Source organism: Achroia grisella, unplaced genomic scaffold (assembly GCF_030625045.1).
Source record: "Achroia grisella isolate CSIRO2021 unplaced genomic scaffold, CSIRO_AGI_Agris_v1 utg2138, whole genome shotgun sequence".
NCBI lineage: Eukaryota > Metazoa > Arthropoda > Insecta > Lepidoptera > Pyralidae > Achroia > Achroia grisella.
In genome coordinates, this window is record NW_026712712.1 from 334,284 (window position 1) to 352,959 (window position 18,676).

General features: G+C 31.4%; 1 protein-coding gene across 1 annotated transcript; it reads left to right on the forward strand.

Moving 5' to 3' along the window:
* The first annotated feature begins 5,609 nt into the window (after positions 1 to 5,609).
* Positions 5,610 to 15,838, forward strand: LOC131842139 (neurogenic locus protein delta-like). The gene is made up of 6 exons (XM_059190661.1): positions 5,610 to 6,003; positions 9,696 to 9,834; positions 11,260 to 11,418; positions 12,170 to 12,361; positions 12,995 to 13,186; positions 14,272 to 15,838. Exons 1-6 carry the CDS (start codon positions 5,917 to 5,919, stop codon positions 14,514 to 14,516), a joined length of 1,014 nt encoding a protein of 337 aa, XP_059046644.1. The 5' UTR covers positions 5,610 to 5,916; the 3' UTR covers positions 14,517 to 15,838.
* Positions 15,839 to 18,676: the final 2,838 nt, after the last annotated feature.

Consider the following 18,676-nt stretch of genomic DNA (forward strand, 5'->3'; position numbering starts at 1 on the left):
GTAGTTCCAAACATGATACGTTTTAGTGGGTAGAATAAGTTCTAAAAAATTTTTCAAGCTTTAAAATCAATATAAAAATATTTTATTAAAATTACTGCATAGTCTTTCTAATGTGTGTAATTATTTCCGAATATTTTTATTTGAACTACTATTGTTATTGTATCAATTTATTTTTTAATCGGTGCATGTGCAATCAAGCTGCGCACGGCAGCTCAAAACATGTGGAACCCGTTTCGTACTTTATTATACTATCACTCACTAGCATGCTCATTCCAAAATATACCTACAGTATAAATGTTTTAACATTATTATTATTCCATTTTATATTTTATGTCTGTGATTTTTTTTTGTGAAAATAATAGTTAAACAGGGATAATTTGGGTTAGGTTTTTTTCCATTTAAACGTAGACAACAGGATGTTATTGATATTGTGTGATAAATTATGAAAGCGTTTAATGTATTTTTTTACATATAAGAGATTTAGAAGTCTCCGCCGAGCATAGAAGACGGTCTGTGACAGACAGACCGTCTATTAGTTACAGGTTGAATAATTGCGACTAATGATTGGATGAATTCCGACTCAATACAGTGGAATTTGTTAACGCCCCGCCCCCTTTAAACAGGAGGCCTAGCAATCAGAATAGGCAACCTGACGATTAACCGACAGTCTGTGAGCAACCTAAAACAGTTTTCCTTTTGTGTACTTTTGTTTTTGCTTACTATGGTTATTAGATCGACCGGGAACTTAATTTATTGCCTATTACCCAAGGAGATGATGATGATGCCCATACATATTAAAATATAATCAATATTTTACAAAAATCATCTTACAAGTGAACCTTTTACACAAATTTAGGTAATTGTTTTATTTTTCTCCACCACTGCCAATCTCAAGATTTCTGTTGTTGCTCAATATATAGCCGATAGAGATTTCCAATCGATTTCAGAGTTGAATATGCGATTTCATAATGATTAGTAGATCAGTGAAATTTAGTTTGATGTATCCAAAATATAGATGTTTATAATATCGTGTGTTTGTGTTCAGATATGCTAATATCTGAATGTGCCTGCCATGCATAAAAATAATACTAATGTATGTATGGTAGAATCATTTATACTATGAGTTAAAAATAATATTGATTTTTTGTTATGATTGTAAATTAGTGTATTAATTATTATAAAGTTATATTAAATTTATGCAATAAAATTGAGAATCTCTAGACGAAATTATGAATTTAAACTAAGAACCATAAAAACTCGTTGTAACTGTTAGTGTTTTGTTAATTTCTTTCTAATGAAGAATTGCTCGAAAGAAACGGACAAAACAGTTAAATGGCTAAAGTAGCTTTATTCAACTTTTATAGTTTTTGTAATTAAGGGTGTATAAATTTAATAAGTCTTTTATTTTATTAATTGAATATATTGTCCAGCCATTTAATTTATTATCAGATAAATTAAAACTCATGTTTCCTTATAATATTATTCAGTATGTAATTATTACATTCATATTTATACATTCCGCCGATATTCTATGGCTTTGCTTTTTTATCAAAATCTAACAAAACAAATGATTGTGAGTAACGTGACCATCCAATCCGTTTTGGGCCCGAGAGTCCTGCTTTAAGACGATCTGGATGACCCAAGCTAGACTAAATGTGTGCAAACTTTGTAACGCGTCAGTACGTAAACATGAAAATTAACCTATTTTCACCAATTCAACCAAACGGAATACCGAAAAAAAATCCAACTAGTTTACTAAATTGATTGAACCCCTTACTTTGTATTTATTATAACCAATTTTCCACTATATTCCTTTGAAAAACTTTAGTTTGAATACAATCCAGATTAATACAATTACAATGTTTTCTGGTTGGTACATTCTTTTATGACTAACCTATATTGTCTGTCTTTTTTAAGCGCCCTCTGGTAAATAAAACTTAATGGTCACGTTAGTCGTAAGATACATCCTATTATTATGAATGTGTGTAGCTTCCGTAACGAATGAATATTTAATAATTTTATTAAGTTTTGTCGCTAGTCGAGACTTATCATTATCTTCTATAGTAATTTGCCGTCATTGGATTTATCGTGATATTAGCAGATTTTAAGGCGGATTATAAATATCATATATTATCCGCTACAAATTGTTTATTGTAACGAGGCCTAATTTGAGGGCTTATACACTACCAAATGATGATATATTAACGTTTATTACGAGTGCACATCTCTTTTGTTCGTTCCAAAATACCTACCTAAATATAGTTTATTATAAAACAGGGATGTTATGTTTATGAAATTTGGGGAATTTGGGATCCGAAACCTATCCGAGGTTTCGGATTATTTCGAATTATCCGTTACTTTCGGATAATTTCGTTTACGGATATAAATTTTTTGAGGAATTTTAGGTTATAGGAGAAATAATAAGGTTATATATATAACGTATCTCAATTAGGCTCCGCCCCAATCTGATATTATCCGTAACTTTTATTTAGGATTCGGTTACGGTTACGAATAGTTTTTCTATATCGGATATCCGATAGTTTCGGTTACGGAGCTCCCTAACATCCCTGTTATAAAACACTGTACTAATATTGACTGTATATCACTATAGTTATTAAAATTGGTATAATTAGTAAACAACATTTGTGTATTTTTTTATCATAACATATACTGTACAGAATAAGTAAATTAAATAGATGTTTGGGCTATATATTTATGTATATCAGTTTAATATTTGATTTATTTGTACGTAATTAATATTAATAAGCAGATGTGTCATCATTGGTATTAAATATAATAAATATTGTACGTTTAATACTTAGTGAATTGTGTTAATAAAACCATTCGAATTTGTAATTTGACTCGATCGTGTATTAAGAGTACGAATTACTGACAAACGGAATACAGCTTAGTAAATTGGTTTGTATGGTCGTATACATTTGGTAGTGTAATAATTTTCTCAGCCCAATAATAACTGTGATACACGAAGTAATCTTTGATAAAAAATTTTGGATCCATTTTGCAAAATATGAATAATCTCTGCAATACACGGCTAGTGGTAGTGTATATGTTAATTTATTTAGGGGGTTTCTATGTAGCTTTAAGTGTTTAATAACATCACCAAATTTATATTACCTCTGAATTTCGTATGTGTAATTGTATTTATAATCTGTGTAGATAAGAGTTCAGGGCTCATTTAAATTTGGTATTTTTTATATTATATTATATCGTCTTATGATCTGATAAAATACAAAATGATTTAGTTGTTTTAATTTATTTATACGATACGATATACATTGTCCATATCTCTACATTTTGTACTATTGTAGAAATATCAAAGTAACCTGTGTATATATTTTTATACATTACTTGTAGTAAATAATATATTAGTTTTATATTCCAATGATACACTAAGGGATCCATCATGGCACCGTCAAAAGGATTACACAGTTTTTATTACACAAATGAAAAAAAAAACATAAGTACTTCTTATGAACAATAATGTATAATGTCTGAAATGCATTTACTATATTATGCTATATAATGAGCTTTGTAATAATTCATGTTTAATTATAAAAGGTCAAAGTGAGCTCATTAGGTACATCATGTATTAAAAGTGTACAAAGTTAATATTAAATTACTCGTTTCAAATACATTTGTGGTTTTATGTAATGATATTATAATTGGTGAAATACTCCTATTTTTCGGTCCTATTGAATGTATTTCTCGTGGGCGTGGCGTAGTTAGTATGTGTGTCTCCACAAAGTGGGGTGGAACCGTACTCTATTTTCATAGAAATTTCAATAATTTCGGTGTTTATTGTAATTGTAGTCTGACTACATACAGCATTTCTATTTTATATAGTATGTGCCCTAATTTTCTGCGGCAAAAGAATAATCCAATAATAAGCACTAGTAGGAATAAGAAAAAATAGGAGTAACTACACAACACAATGAATGCAATACTAAACTTATGATACAACACTAGCCAATAATTTGATACTGATATTTTTTGATATTATTCTTGTCTTATTTATTGTTAACATCACAACTTGTTCAATATAATTATGATCTTGTTGTAAACATTTTTCATGTAACATTTATATTGCTCTGAGCTTCAGTAATTAATAATAATTATAATAAATATGGACCTAAACTATGTGTATATAGCTTTATATAGTGTATATATAGAAGTAATATAAATAAACAATACATAGGTACGTTGGAATTTTATTTTTTAAATCTTCATGATATACCTACATACGTAATAATGACAAGTGGCAAGATAACATTAAAACATAAAATTCGCAAATTAATAGATTTGAATCTCATAGTGTATGTATTTAATACAAAAACTTTTAGTAGTATAGTAGATTAAGGAGTAATATAAATAAGTGTAACTGGGCACTTTGTATGTATGTATACAGCTACTATATTTTTTTACTTATAAAAAGCATCACTTTTCCCACGTCTTTGCAAATACATTTAGTGTATTTGCAAAGAGGTGCTTTTAATTGAAAGTCTTATAACAAAACTTAAATGAAGTGGAATTGTAGCTTTTATGATAAATGTAGTAGAACTGAAATAAACGTGGGTTCACACGCTTGTGATAACTTATTTGTTGAAATCGAATTACTTGTAGTTTCTTCCTTAAAAGCTCGAGGCAGGAAAATAAATTTCACTAAATACTTGATACTTTGTGCATCCGTGACGTCTTCTTGAACTGCTTTAAGAGAAATTCAGTATAGTATTAGGCCCCAGAAGCAGCGAGTAGAGGGTAAGTACTAGTACCATGAGTTGAGAGATTTCTCAAAATAAATAACATCACATGGACTACAGGTCTATATGATATCATTTATATGAAAATTACTTACGCATGAGTCATTAAAAATTTCTGGAATAGCTATTCCAGACTGACAGTATGTAGATTAATAAAATATAAAACTACGAAACTTACAATGTTTTTCGGACTAAACTTATAAATTATTATTATATGATGACATAACCGTATTTAACTCAGTTTTCTTTCCTCAAAAAATTCTCGACTAAACTGTTACTGTTTAATTGGCCATGATAGGTACTACTATCTACTAATATCAGTAAAGTGATCGATAAAGGCACGCCGTCAATTGGCTATGTTCTTGTATGAAAACAGAAATCAAATGAATTTATTTGCATGAAATGTGGTATAGATAATAAAAGAATTTCAGTATTAATAAAATACTTCACATATTCCGCCATTGTTTTGGCATGCAAAATTTAATATACAATAGAATTAATGAATTTATACACAAAAATTATAGTAGATATATTTCAAATTTAGGTAGGTACAGTACACTTATTTTTGTTAGGTGTCAATCAATATTATTTAAAGATATTAATTTTATTAATGAATACTTAATTCTAAATGTTAGTCGACTTTTGGCGAAAAATTAATTTATTAGATAAAGCACATAAAACCAGTAGATATTAAAAATGAAAGTGTAGAGAACATATCCTTTAATTAAAATTAGACGTTAATTACACAATCAAACGTACAAAAACGTACGAATGCATTTGATTAAAATTATAGAACGCTCTTGTACAACACAATTGGTAAATGATGCGTGCTTGACGGAAGTCGCCTGATCGTCGACGAGCTCCATAGTGATGGGTACCTACAATTTCTACGCTAGTTTTGTGGCTTCGTAAAAAGCGACCGCGGCGAAAGTTGCTTCGAGTCAAGTTCAATAACACAACATAACAGTACCAACAACGTCGGAGTGCGCACCAGCTGCATCATCTGAGAATATTGCAATAAAAAAATTAACAGTTAACGTATTCCATTTGCCGATTTACGATTTTATACCTGTGTCTGCATCGCTCTTTAGTGTTTCAAGGTTATCAACATTGTTACCAAGTAAATGGATTGTTAAAGATGAAGAGTTTCGTGATTATCTTCATCACATGCTGTGTATGTCCTGTTGTTTTGCCGGCGAAACATTTGCCTAAATGGAAGAAACAGGTGAGTGCCTATGATCTGCTTCTTTTAAAGAATATAATGACATCAATATTTTGGTCCACTCTTTTATGTAGAGTTGCACTTTATCATTAATTATACTGCTATATTTTTGGTTCGTTTTTTATTGACAAGATCTATACTTATACTAATACCATACATAGATTGTTTAGATAGGTGTAGTTTTATATGGAATAAAATCTATATATATTTAGTCAAAAGAGTGGGAATGCTTCTGTGGAAATAGATTATCTCGGACCCATTTTTTGACCCATGTAATAGTGGTAAAATAGAGACGCAAATCAACACGCAATGTATCAAAATATTAGCAAGATTCAATAGTTTTACACTACATATATATTGAGTATAGTAGATAATCATTATTATGATATTTACAATAAGCCAGTAGATTGGTAAACAACATTTGGTATAAACATAAGTTAAAGAGTAATAACTAAGCAAGTAGATATTAAATTGTTAATTAGTAGGTACGACAATAAAGGAAACAGACATTTCCATATATACCTAGAAATAAAATGTCTTTGCAATAATTTAAATCAAACGATAATTAAATTAAAATACGAATAACCAGTTGAATTTACGTGATTATGATTTATTGATGTAGTCGAATAAAGTCTACCTGACCGTATGGAATATAGCGTGAAGAAAGGTAATGAGAGTTACCATATTTAAAAATATCTCCTGTTTGAATTTAAATTACATACAGGTGATGGACATTTTCACCGGGGTTTTCTTGTGGCATACTTTCTCGTTGCTTTCACGCGACTCTTATTAGAAAGTTCCTTGCTGACTCAGTGAGATCTTTTTATCGCTTGTAATCCTGACGATCACATAGCTTGAGGAAGCAAGGCTTTCTATTATGAACCAATTTGAAAAAAGGAGAGTTTCTATCCGCTCCGTTATTATCGGTTTATAAACGATGAAAAATCTTTTTTATCTGAACTTATACTTGCAGATTGCTCCCATAGAAATTATATCAAAAATCAGTTCAGTAGGTCGGGTTTTAAATTAAAATAACTGGAAACATTACAAAAATCAAGATTTCAGACATAATAAGAGTTAGGTAAAGTAAACCAATTCCGTTATCACCGAACCGTTATCAAATAGGTATGACTTGATTATTCGGGCGAATTTATAGGCTAATATTATAATAATAATTCTATAAAAGGCGTACCGTGTCTATTTCTTTTTGACTATAGAATCCTTTAATATTTACTAAGAGTAAATATTAAAGGATTTAATACAAATAATTGTATGGTAAATCATTTACAATAAAATTATTACTAAATAGATATATATAGGTACGACTTGATGGGAGTAATAATAGTAATAATAAGTACCAAACGGGAAAGTTTAAAAATAAGTAACAATAAATAACCCTGGACAATTAATACAGCGCCATCTAGTTCTACTGTAAGCAGAGTTTGTGTTATGGATACTAGACAATTGATACTTAGATATATATTTTTTTGTAAATATATACATAATATATATAGTAATCACCCAGACCGGAATAAACAGTCATACTCATGAATACAAATGTTTGTACCATGCGAGGAATGGAACCCCCGACCATTGGAAGTAAAGCGGTGTGCTAAACCGTTAGACCACCGAAGCCGTCATCAAATAAGTAGGTAATACTATGTAATATTATGTTATCTGTGGTAATACTGAATGTTATTATAATAACGATATATGAATGAATCACACAAACACTAGATGTAAGAAATTATAATGCTTTGGATAAAAATCTACAATGAATTATCATTATTATAACAATGTCAACCTAAACATTTATGCAACCAAACATCTATATAATTAAGTCAGATGGAATCAGTCAGTTTGGTTCGAAGCTCTCTTACGACTAGTACGTTTGCTCCCAAAGTCCCAATGAAGCATAAGTATTTTTCCCGTAAGTCCCTTTTATTTTTTTGTAATTCTATGTAATATTATATTATCTGTGGTAATACTTTTTGCATTTTATTAAATGAACTAACGAACTGAACAGCGAAAATCTGCTAACAAGTTCGTCTTTGTAATTTTGCGAACAACACAAGCTTAGATGTGATTTATCTTTTATGATAAATAGAGAATCAAAACACACGAAATAGCAAGTACTTAGTGACAATCTATAGCTTCTTATATTTGAAATGGTTTGTCTGGACACAAGCCACTAACTACGGAAATCTGAAATGTATGCCATAGGTTTTATTTTATAATGTAAGAGTTCATAAATATCAACTAATCGAAATCACACGTGTAAAGATGTGTACAAGTTAGTTTATTACAAAAATGAATTGATAATGAATGCCTAATGAGATCGTAGTCTATACTGTAAGGACACAATGCACGCACGATTTGATAACGCAACGGCGTTATCACTTTATGTTGTGTGTCAAAAAACTACACTAAATAATTATTTACTGAAACAGCAGCAGGTCAACGCTGAATTTCGATCTCAATATCAATTACAGTTTACCTAATCTTTATTTATACTGTTTTTTTTTAAACTAAGTTAACTCATCTCTAATCTCAATATCGATTTCAATTTAAATATGTATTATTTTTTTTTTAATTCAAGTTAACTTTATTCAAGACTAAACTGAATAAACAAAATCAGTTAGTTTTTTTCATTAAACACGAAATATGTAATTAATATATAAGTAATTCAGTATACATACCTATATAAATAATTAAAGATGAGAGACGCTGGAGTGCAATATTATTGTATCGGAGTTCCTTTTGAGAGTAGTCGATAGCTGACAGCGACAATCGAACATACCAAAATCGTTACGATCAAAGTTAGATATCTAAATATATGGACTGGATCTAAATATGGTGCATAAAATGTTGTCTTTCAGTAAACCGAATTGTTTACGTAGTAAGTTTTTTAATGAATCTAATATGAAGATCGATTTCAATCCAATCTAGTTATGCGACCTCTACTTCGACTTAGTTGGTTTTTATGTATGACTGTTTGTATTGACCTAGATGTTGTTCCATGTACAAAAAATGTATAAGAACCTATATCTATAAGATAACTAGTATGTAGGACATGCTCTGTGTGAATTGTCCAGAATAATATTTGTTTTTGCTTTGTAATGGCAACAACTAATTGTGAGGTCATGACATCTTTTAATGCAAAATCAAAATATATTTAGTACGCTGTTAATTTTAGGTATGACAATGTTATGTTTATCACTTTCAGTGACCGTTTCCAGTAAAAGATTTTAGCAAAACAGATGAGTCAGGAAAACTTTGACTCGACTTCACACAAGCTGGATATCCACTTTACATTAATGAAAAATTTAGAGTCTGATAAACTTGATTTATGGTTGACATAAGTATGTGACTTTGTTCGTCATATTAGATATTATAATATTAATCTATTATATTGATGTTTATAAATGTTAGCTATTTTTGACTTTGAAACTACAATGAGAATGCTTTGCAGATATAAGTATTACAGATTTATATCCTCTTAATATAAATAAGAAAATTTATATATCTGTACGCATTCATGATTGAATGTTTCATTCAAATCTATTTCATTTGAATGTAATTATATAGACATCGACTATTATATTATTGACTAACATAGTGGATGCATTATTTGTAGCCAGTTTTTATAGTGTATTTTATATAGCTGTATTATTTATTGACTGTTTAATATTCAGGCATGCTCGCTGCCGGCGGTGCTGAGCGAACACAGTCACTACATATGCGATGACAACGGAGAGCCCAAGTGTTTGCCCGGCTGGCAAGGAGATATATGCGATGTCCCTCTTTGTAAGAAGGGTTGCGATCCACTACAAGGTAATGTTTAGAATTTCTTATATCTACTAAAGAGGTTTTTGATATGTATAATCTTTCCCAAAGGCGTGGATTAAACGTAGAGACCCTATGTTATATATTTAAGTTAGTACTTGCAAAGACTTGGAGACATCGTTAGTAATGGGCATTATTAGCCTACATCAGATCGACCTCCACTTGGTCTACCTGGAAACAATCACGGTTAATTCCTGTGAATTCAACATTAAGTGACTCTCGCGCCTTGTAATTCCTAAGTACTGTAATAATACCCTGTACTTTTACAGTCATTAAAAACGGAATAGAGTTTACACAGATGTGGTTCGTACAAAATGTACCAGCATCAGTAGTACGAGTCTATTATTATTATTCTTCCTTTTTCAAAGTTACGCTAGGCACCTATCTACCTACACTCAAAAAGAAATTACCTACTTACTTGAACACTAATTCACCGGAACTTTCACATAGAAAGTTTAGTTGCGAACAGTCATGCGAAAGCTTTTATATAACGAAATATGTAGAGTGCATACTTGTAGTAAGTGCAATAAAAGATATTGTCATGCTAGTCAAAAGCCCAAAAGAGAAGGCGAAGCATTGCAATTTATCAGAATTACTTAACAGAAGCTAGATAATAAGTCAGTCATAGCTATGAGGATAGATTTATCTTTTCATGCAACACCCATTCATGGCAACGAGTTTGTATGTGTATAAGGAAAATATAGTAACAGTACGAGGATCCATAATTTAAAGAATTCAATTTATCGAAGTATCGCCTTGGTGGTCTAGCGGTTTAACACACCGCTAACACACACACTACATCCTGCGGTTGCGGGTTAGAGTACTCGCACGGTACAAACATTTGTATTTATGAGTACCATTGTTTATACTGATTTGAGTGTTATCTATTGATATTGTGTGTGCGTTTAGATAAAACATATTTAAATATTTCTATTTTATTATTAGATGTCTAGTATCCTAGATGCTGTATGAATTGTCCTAGATTATTATAATACTCTATATATACTTTAGTATTCTCCCATTGATGGGGTGATATAATTGTCTTATTATTATTATTATATAAAAAGTACTGTAAAAAGTAAGTCTGTCTGAGTGAAATGGGTATGAAGGATGTACCTTTCATACTTATTTCTGTCATTAGGGATTTTGCTTTTTATGTTGTGTTTTGGCTGAAGGTTGGGCTAGTTACGCAGAATGATATCTTTGTCTTTCGGAATGGCGACCTATTTGGGATATGCTGTATCACTTGAAGACGTGATGTGCATGATGCTGTTTGTATATATGTAATATAGACGACGGTTGCCGCTTACGTTCACTATTAGCTTGATTGCAATTTCCGTTACATATAGAAAAATGTGCCTACAACAGTGATCATGTTTGACACGTTATTTTTAAATTACTGTATATTTTTAGGTTATTGCAAACGCCCTGGTGAATGTCGTTGCAAGTTGGGCTTCTATGGCGAGCATTGTAATAAGTGCATACCACTCCCGGGCTGCATGCACGGACATTGCAACCAGTCGTTTGAATGCATATGTCGGGAAGGATGGGACGGGCTCTTCTGTTCAGAACGTGAGTTGTTTGTAAATGTTATTAATCTCCAATGAAAAAGGATGTCATAAATTTAACATATTCGACTATACATCTGTTTGTGGTATTATGACACTCAAACGGGTTGTTCGATTTTGATTCAGTTTTTTATGTTTGTTTTACGTCAACGAGATGGTATATGGATCTAGCTATGATTTATGAAGACCTGATCAGGCGTTTTAATACTGTCAACTCATTTTGTAGTTGACAAAGGAATTTTAATAACTCTTTCACAAGTTACCGGCTATTCGTAAAAGAACCTTGTGTCTAATATCAAGTGTACAGAATTACAATAACAGATAGATATACCCAATATATAATATTTATATATTTTTAAAAGTATTTAAAAACATATAAACAGTAGAAATAGTTATAGAAAATATCACATCAATTTGGATTAGAACCAGAATATCGTAATGTAATTTAGAGTTTTTCTAGATTGACAGGTGATGGTGTAGTGGTTTAACACACCGCTTTACTTCGATGACCGCGCGATTCGATTTCTCACACGGTACAAACATTTGTATTCATGAGTATTATTATTTCTATCGATCTAGGTGTTTCTTAAGTATATTATGTATGTATCACAAAAAAAATGGATCTGTATTTGTAATAATTGTTTATGTACCCATAACACTAGCCCTGCTTAGTTTGGGACTAAATAGCCTTGTGTGAATTGTCCTGATACCTATATTATTATTATGTTCTAAGAATTATTTATTCATGTTCATAGCAATTTGCCGTTCGGACTGCCACGCCACTCGCGGCTACTGTGATTCGCCTGGCGAGTGTCGTTGTAAGCTCGGCTGGTCCGGGCCCACTTGTAGAGCCTGCCAACCTTTACCTGGATGCCAGCACGGCTACTGCGACAAGCCTTTAGAATGCAAGTGCTTGCCTGGCTACACCGGCCTCTTGTGTCAGACGCGTAAGTTTAAAACATCGAATGTTATTTAGCTAAATATTCGCTAGGATTTACAAAGTATCTGTAGTCTACCTACATACCTATAATACAAAGTATTTATTTACTAATATTATGAACATGAGAATGTGTTTACCTGTCAGTCTGTTACCTTTTCACAACTATACGGGTGTTGAAATTTGACATGATTATATAATGAGAAAAAACAGATTTCTTTTCTAAAAAAATTTCGTAACTGTTGACCTTTGACAAACTCGGCTGTCTAGTGGGAACACGCTGTCCTGTTTCTGATGATCATAGGTTAGATTTCCGCACAATTTAAGCATTGTTTTCATAAGGACCTAGATGGATTTACAAACAAAACATTTAAACATGTCTATCAATTATTTAGTAGGTACTCGTAGTACTTACATGTACTCTACTTTGTTTGGTAAACCAACCTTTACATTGTGTGGGTTGATAAGTAAACTTACTGGATGACGCTGTAAAACTTGTAGAAGGTTATATACGACCTTTTAGTCAGTTATGAAAAATATACATGCAATTTTTTTATGAACCCTACTTTATCCAGTAACAGTATCCAGTTCTACTGGATACTGTTAAAAAGAATTGATAAATTGTTAATATATTGAATTACAGCGATTTGTGCAATCGGTTGTCACGGTGAGCGGGGGTACTGCAGGCGTCCTGGTGAATGTCGCTGTAAAGTTGGATGGACGGGCGCCACATGCTCGCAGTGTCATCCGTATCCTGGCTGTGTAAATGGCACATGCAATAAACCGTGGGAGTGCAACTGCAAGCAGGGATGGGGCGGCATGCTCTGTGATAAAGGTGATGATACGTTATATTTAAAGTTAATATAAAAGTCAAAGTAAAAATCATTCATTCAAATAGGATACGTCAGAATGTTAATATTTTTATCACTGTCCCTATCGTTCAATAGCCGGTATTGGACGATTTGGAGTTACTTTCGTTGAGAATAACTAGTAAAGAACTCAATCGTATCTTTTTAAGATCTCTTTTTTTATCAAATATTATTTTTTTAATAAGGATATTTATAATTGTGGTTAATTTTTAAACATTTAATGAATAACACGTCCACAATAAACCGTTCACTTTTAGAATAGTATTTAGATATATGTAAAATATTGAATATATTGAACCTACACCAAGTGTTCTCAATATTTCTGGTTGTAGGGTAGTGGAGCCAATAAATAAACACATGATAGATTTGGCTTTCTATGAACTAATTTCAACGTCTGCTTTATTTTTATTAGGTATTTTGTATATCGATTTAAATTTATCGAAATTATAGGCCAAAAGGTCACTTTTGAATGTAGTGGCCTATAATTTTGTGACTATTATTACAATATGATAATGGCGGTGCCATCATACCTTACTCTCAGTCTTATTGTATACAATATACAATACAAATATACAATGAAAATTAATGTTGGATAAATTCTGTAAATTAGAAATATTGTTTGTCCCTAGATCAACAATTCAAAGGTTTACTGGCAGAGAATGTTTCTACCATTAGGTGCAGTTTTTGTATTATATTTTATATATTTCAACACCATAAAAAGGAAAATTTAGTAGGCTATTATTATTAACGAGTAACGTATATTGTATACTATACGGGTATACATTCTGTCAAATAATTTGTATCAGCAGTACGTCGATTAAGACAGTTGGTAGTAAGAAAATCGGAGATTTTCTCGAAACTACAGACATACATTGTTACTAATAAAATTTTACATCACATTCGTCAAGTTCCTTTCCCATTCTTCTTGTCTAATTTGGTACAATTTAAAATATATATTCATAAGTGCTAAAGATATTTTTTAAAATCTATTCTATTCGTAACAAATAAAGATTACTTCAAAGTCGTACTAAATTTACCTATCAATTTTCAGAACTAAATTACTGCGAGAAAAATGCAAACGTGTGCAAGAACGGTGGTAAATGTCAATCTTTAGAGGAGGAAGATGGTAACTACAGGTGCCACTGTCCTGTCGGTGTGAGCGGTAGACACTGTGAACATCTACCCGACAGTATGACCACTACGCCAGCCGATAATTCCGATGACGTCACCGAGACTGTCACGGAAACCACAACAACTGAGACCACCGACGCAAGTGACGATAACGAGACTGAATAATCAGTGTATACGTGTATATCTATGACAGACTCAAACTCTATGAACCATATCTAAACCCGTATAACTATCAGCCCCGGATCTAGGGGGGACCAACATGGGCCCCGGGCGGCAAGTTCTGGGGTAAATTCGAACTTGGCAGATGAATACACATCTGATTATTAATGCACCTTTGACAACTTGACCAGTGACAGACGGACGTCAAGTGAATTCAATGTTTAGATATAACTGTTAAAAAAGCTACAATAATTATGTTAAAATGTTTATTGTAAAAATGTTGGACGGAAGTGGAAGGAGTCTTAAGAGGGCCATTAAGTTTTTGACACGCCTCGAAAAAAAATTACAATCTGGGGCTGATAACTAAATTAATAATGTGTACCAAACGGGAGAGTTTTAAAATAAGTACTCTATAAACCGGTTTGATAAAGAAACAAATTCGATTGAAAAAATATTTAATAATAAGTTTTTGTGATTCTACTATTTCTGTATATAATATGTTTAAAAATTTATTACATATTAATACTATTGGCGGAGATTCGATTACTTACTTGATATTTTCATTTTAAAAATTAGAGTCGCAAAGTTCCTGAATTTGTTCACAGAGTTTTCGAATAATGTACCGTTTAATCAAAAATATTACGTTTATTTTGGTTAATCAGTTTGATTATGAATTATTAAACAATCATAATTAGGTACCCATCTACCTACACTAATTAGGTAATATAAATTCAAAACAATATCCCATTGAATTATTATATATACATATAAAAGAAAAAGAAATACTACCTAATAGTTTTATATTTTCGTACATTTTAGTTCGTCATTATAAAACGTTTAAGTGTAGATCATCGTAATCATATGAGTAACCGTATTGTATAATATGTTAAATATATAAGACCTATGTATTATTATTTTAATGTAGTTATATAATTGGCCATCAAAAATATGAACTACAATGTTTCCATTATTACCTTCCCTTTACATCAACGCATACTATCTATAGTAATATAGTACACTATTTCAAATAGAGAATAATCGACTATTTACATCATAATTATCATTATACATTGGTATATTGTCAATCATTGTAGGTACATAATAACTATGATAATATTAACATAAACAACGAGTACGTCAATGTATATGTACTATGTTATTTGATAAATATTTTAGTTTGTTAAATACGTGCACAATTTTAGACTGATAAATCGAATAAATGGTATTATGTTTCATCTTAGTTTAAGGTGGCGAGTGTTTGTTTAATTTATTTTGTATGTGTGAATCAGTGAATAAATATATTGGTATAAAAGAGTTTTTTAATGGATTGAGAAATGGTGTAACCCCTCGCGCTGAAGTGGTAGTGTGGTGTAGTTGAAGGTGCAGATGTCAGAGGAAGTGTCAGGTCTATTTATAGTGGTGAATTAAATCAGTAACGTATCACCTTGCTTTTCATGGAGGTTGCAGAGCACGATCTGTTAAGATACAAGTGGTAAGCTGCCAATAGTTCCCGTTACCGTTAGTATTCCCGTTAGTATAAAGGATTTGAAGAAACAGAAATTGGAAGATAAAAATGTGGCACGTTCTTTGAGGTACGTACCCGCAACTTCGATTGCATTCTTTTTAAAGTAAAGAGAAATAACTTGAACCGTTCTCGTCTCCTCATGTCGTATTTCATTAAATCGGTTCAGTCATTTTGTTATGACCAGAGTGATATACTACGACACATTTTTGAATTTATAATATTAGGATGCATAGTCCAGTTTTCATTTCTTCAATGAATTGTTAATATCATTTTGTGATTTGATTTTGTAATATGACTGTAACTTACGATGTGGTTGTCTATATTATATTTAATGAAATGTTATTATTAAATTATTCTACATGTATATATCTATTTAATGCGTGTTTCGAGATACCACGCTCCCACGATTCATAACATGTACTTATTACGTACTTACCTACTTGACATACCAGGGCTTTAAAAACGTTCGCATACCCTTACGTGTAAAAGGAAATAGGAATCTCGGTTAGAACCGTACCAAGCGGAATATTTGTACAGCGGCCATCCTAACTTGTAGTAGGATTTATAATATTTTGCCTATCTTAATCTAAGACGAGAAATGAATGTCTTTGTATAAAGAAAAACCTGGTTTGTACCTATATGTGTGTATTTATACATGACAAATAGAAAACATTGGGATCAATACCTACACACAACTTATATTTGTATCGCAAGTATTGACCGACGACCATCGGAAGTCAGGCGGTGTGCTAAACCGCTAGATCACCAAAGCCAAATCGAGAAGTAGTGGTTCATAATTGTAATAATAATAATATACTCTTATTATTACACTATATACTCCTGGATAATTCACACAACGTCATCTAGTCCCAAGGTAAGCAGAGCTTGTATTATGGGTACTAGACAATTGATATGAATACATAGAAAATACCCAGACCTATACAAAGAATCATACTCATGAATACAAATGTTTGTACCGTGCAAGGAATCAAACCTGCGGCCATCGGAAGTAAGGCGGTGTGTTAAACCGTTAGATCACCTAGGCCGTCAATTAGTGCAATAAAAAGATTAAAATCTATTAGCATACGCATGTTGCTACCGTTTAATAAAGCAGAACGGAATTATTGAACAGTACGAAAGTAATTAATTACTGTCATTTAGGGTATTAGGTAAGTATGAAACTTTATTATGTTGTTCACATATGATAAGTACAATAACCTAATATTAAACAGTCAATCTGTTACGTCATATGTTTCGGTTTATCAAGTGTAAACACATTTTTTTAATATAAATGTCGTAGTAATATAAATACCCATAATTAAGGTTGTGCTTAGTATATCAAATATATTGTAATATATATATATATATATTATATGTAATGTAATTGTGTTGGTGTAAATCTTGTTGACCTAATAACAAGACAAAAATCACCTAATAAATTAAAAAAAATTACAAAGTAGTGAATAAGCAGTGACTGTACATTAAATCATTTATGTGCTCGGAGACGGCACTTAACTTATCTGCTCTCGTATAAAAATATGTACTATTATTTGCTGCCACAGAAGATAGGGGATTATTCTATCAAATAGGTACATTTCCTGGCACAGCAGGCTCTTTTTCTGCTGTGTTGTTAGTTTTCTTGCAATATGATGAACATCAATCTCTATCCTAATAATAATCTGCCAATAATTCCCGTTACTAATCCCTTCCTTCTTCACATATAAAAGACTTGAATAAACATAAATAAGAAGAAAAAATGTGGGACGTTCTATTATGTACTTACAACTAGTTGTTACTCTGCATCTTCAGTTGCATATTTTACAAAATTAAAGAATTTTTCTTAATAAACTATCCGTTCTCGTGACACATTTCATTAAGATCCGGTTAGTCGTTTTGACATGAACAGAGAGACATACAGACAGATACATTTTTGAGGAACATAAATCTCTATCATAATAATATTCAACAAAATATAGTTGTTCACAAAATAATTTGTATGTCTGCATTTATATTCGTTCACCTAGACTCTAGAGCGTCATGACTTATTGGTTTATAACTAGACTCCTGAAGACTCGAAGTCTTGAGTTCGATTCTCGCTGACACTAAAAAACCTCACTCTGCAGTGACGAAAACAGCGATAGAAACCAAATTAATCTAAGATTCGGCTGTAGGCCAGTCCTCACCTTCGTCGGATTCAAGTATCAGTTTGTTTGTCAAATTCAAACCAGTTATAATGTGGGCATGTCTTGTATTACGTTTTTGACATAGAGCATGCCACTGCCTACCCCATCTGGGATAATTATTATGATCTTTCACCATACCCACATATCGTAAATGCTTATACATTAATTTTCTATTTATTAAATGCGTTAACTTTTTAAGTCTTGGAATTTTCTCGAATTTCTTAACAGGTTACCAAGATACCTTTAGCGTCTAACTTGCCGTATAATATCAGTACAACTTTGTATTTTAGTAGTTTTTAAAGTAATCCGCGTTAGAATATAAATTTTAATATATGATACTTTATATTTATTAAAATTTATACTCTTCTTTATATATTTTAATATCGAATACAATACACAGCGTCCTGTAGAGGCTGCGAAATATTATTGTCGTTCGATTACCATCAATAGATGGCGAT

What these genes read in the sequence shown, in the direction of transcription:
- LOC131842139 (XM_059190661.1), top strand. Translation starts at nt 5,917, where the DNA reads ATGAAGAGTTTCGTGATTATCTTCATCACATGCTGTGTATGTCCTGTT. An exon ending in CGGGCTCTTCTGTTCAGAAC is followed by an intron (nt 11,419 to 12,169) that starts GTGAGTTGTTTG and finishes TCATGTTCATAG; the next exon opens with CAATTTGCCGTTCGGACTGC. An exon ending in CGGCATGCTCTGTGATAAAG is followed by an intron (nt 13,187 to 14,271) that starts GTGATGATACGT and finishes ATCAATTTTCAG; the next exon opens with AACTAAATTACTGCGAGAAA.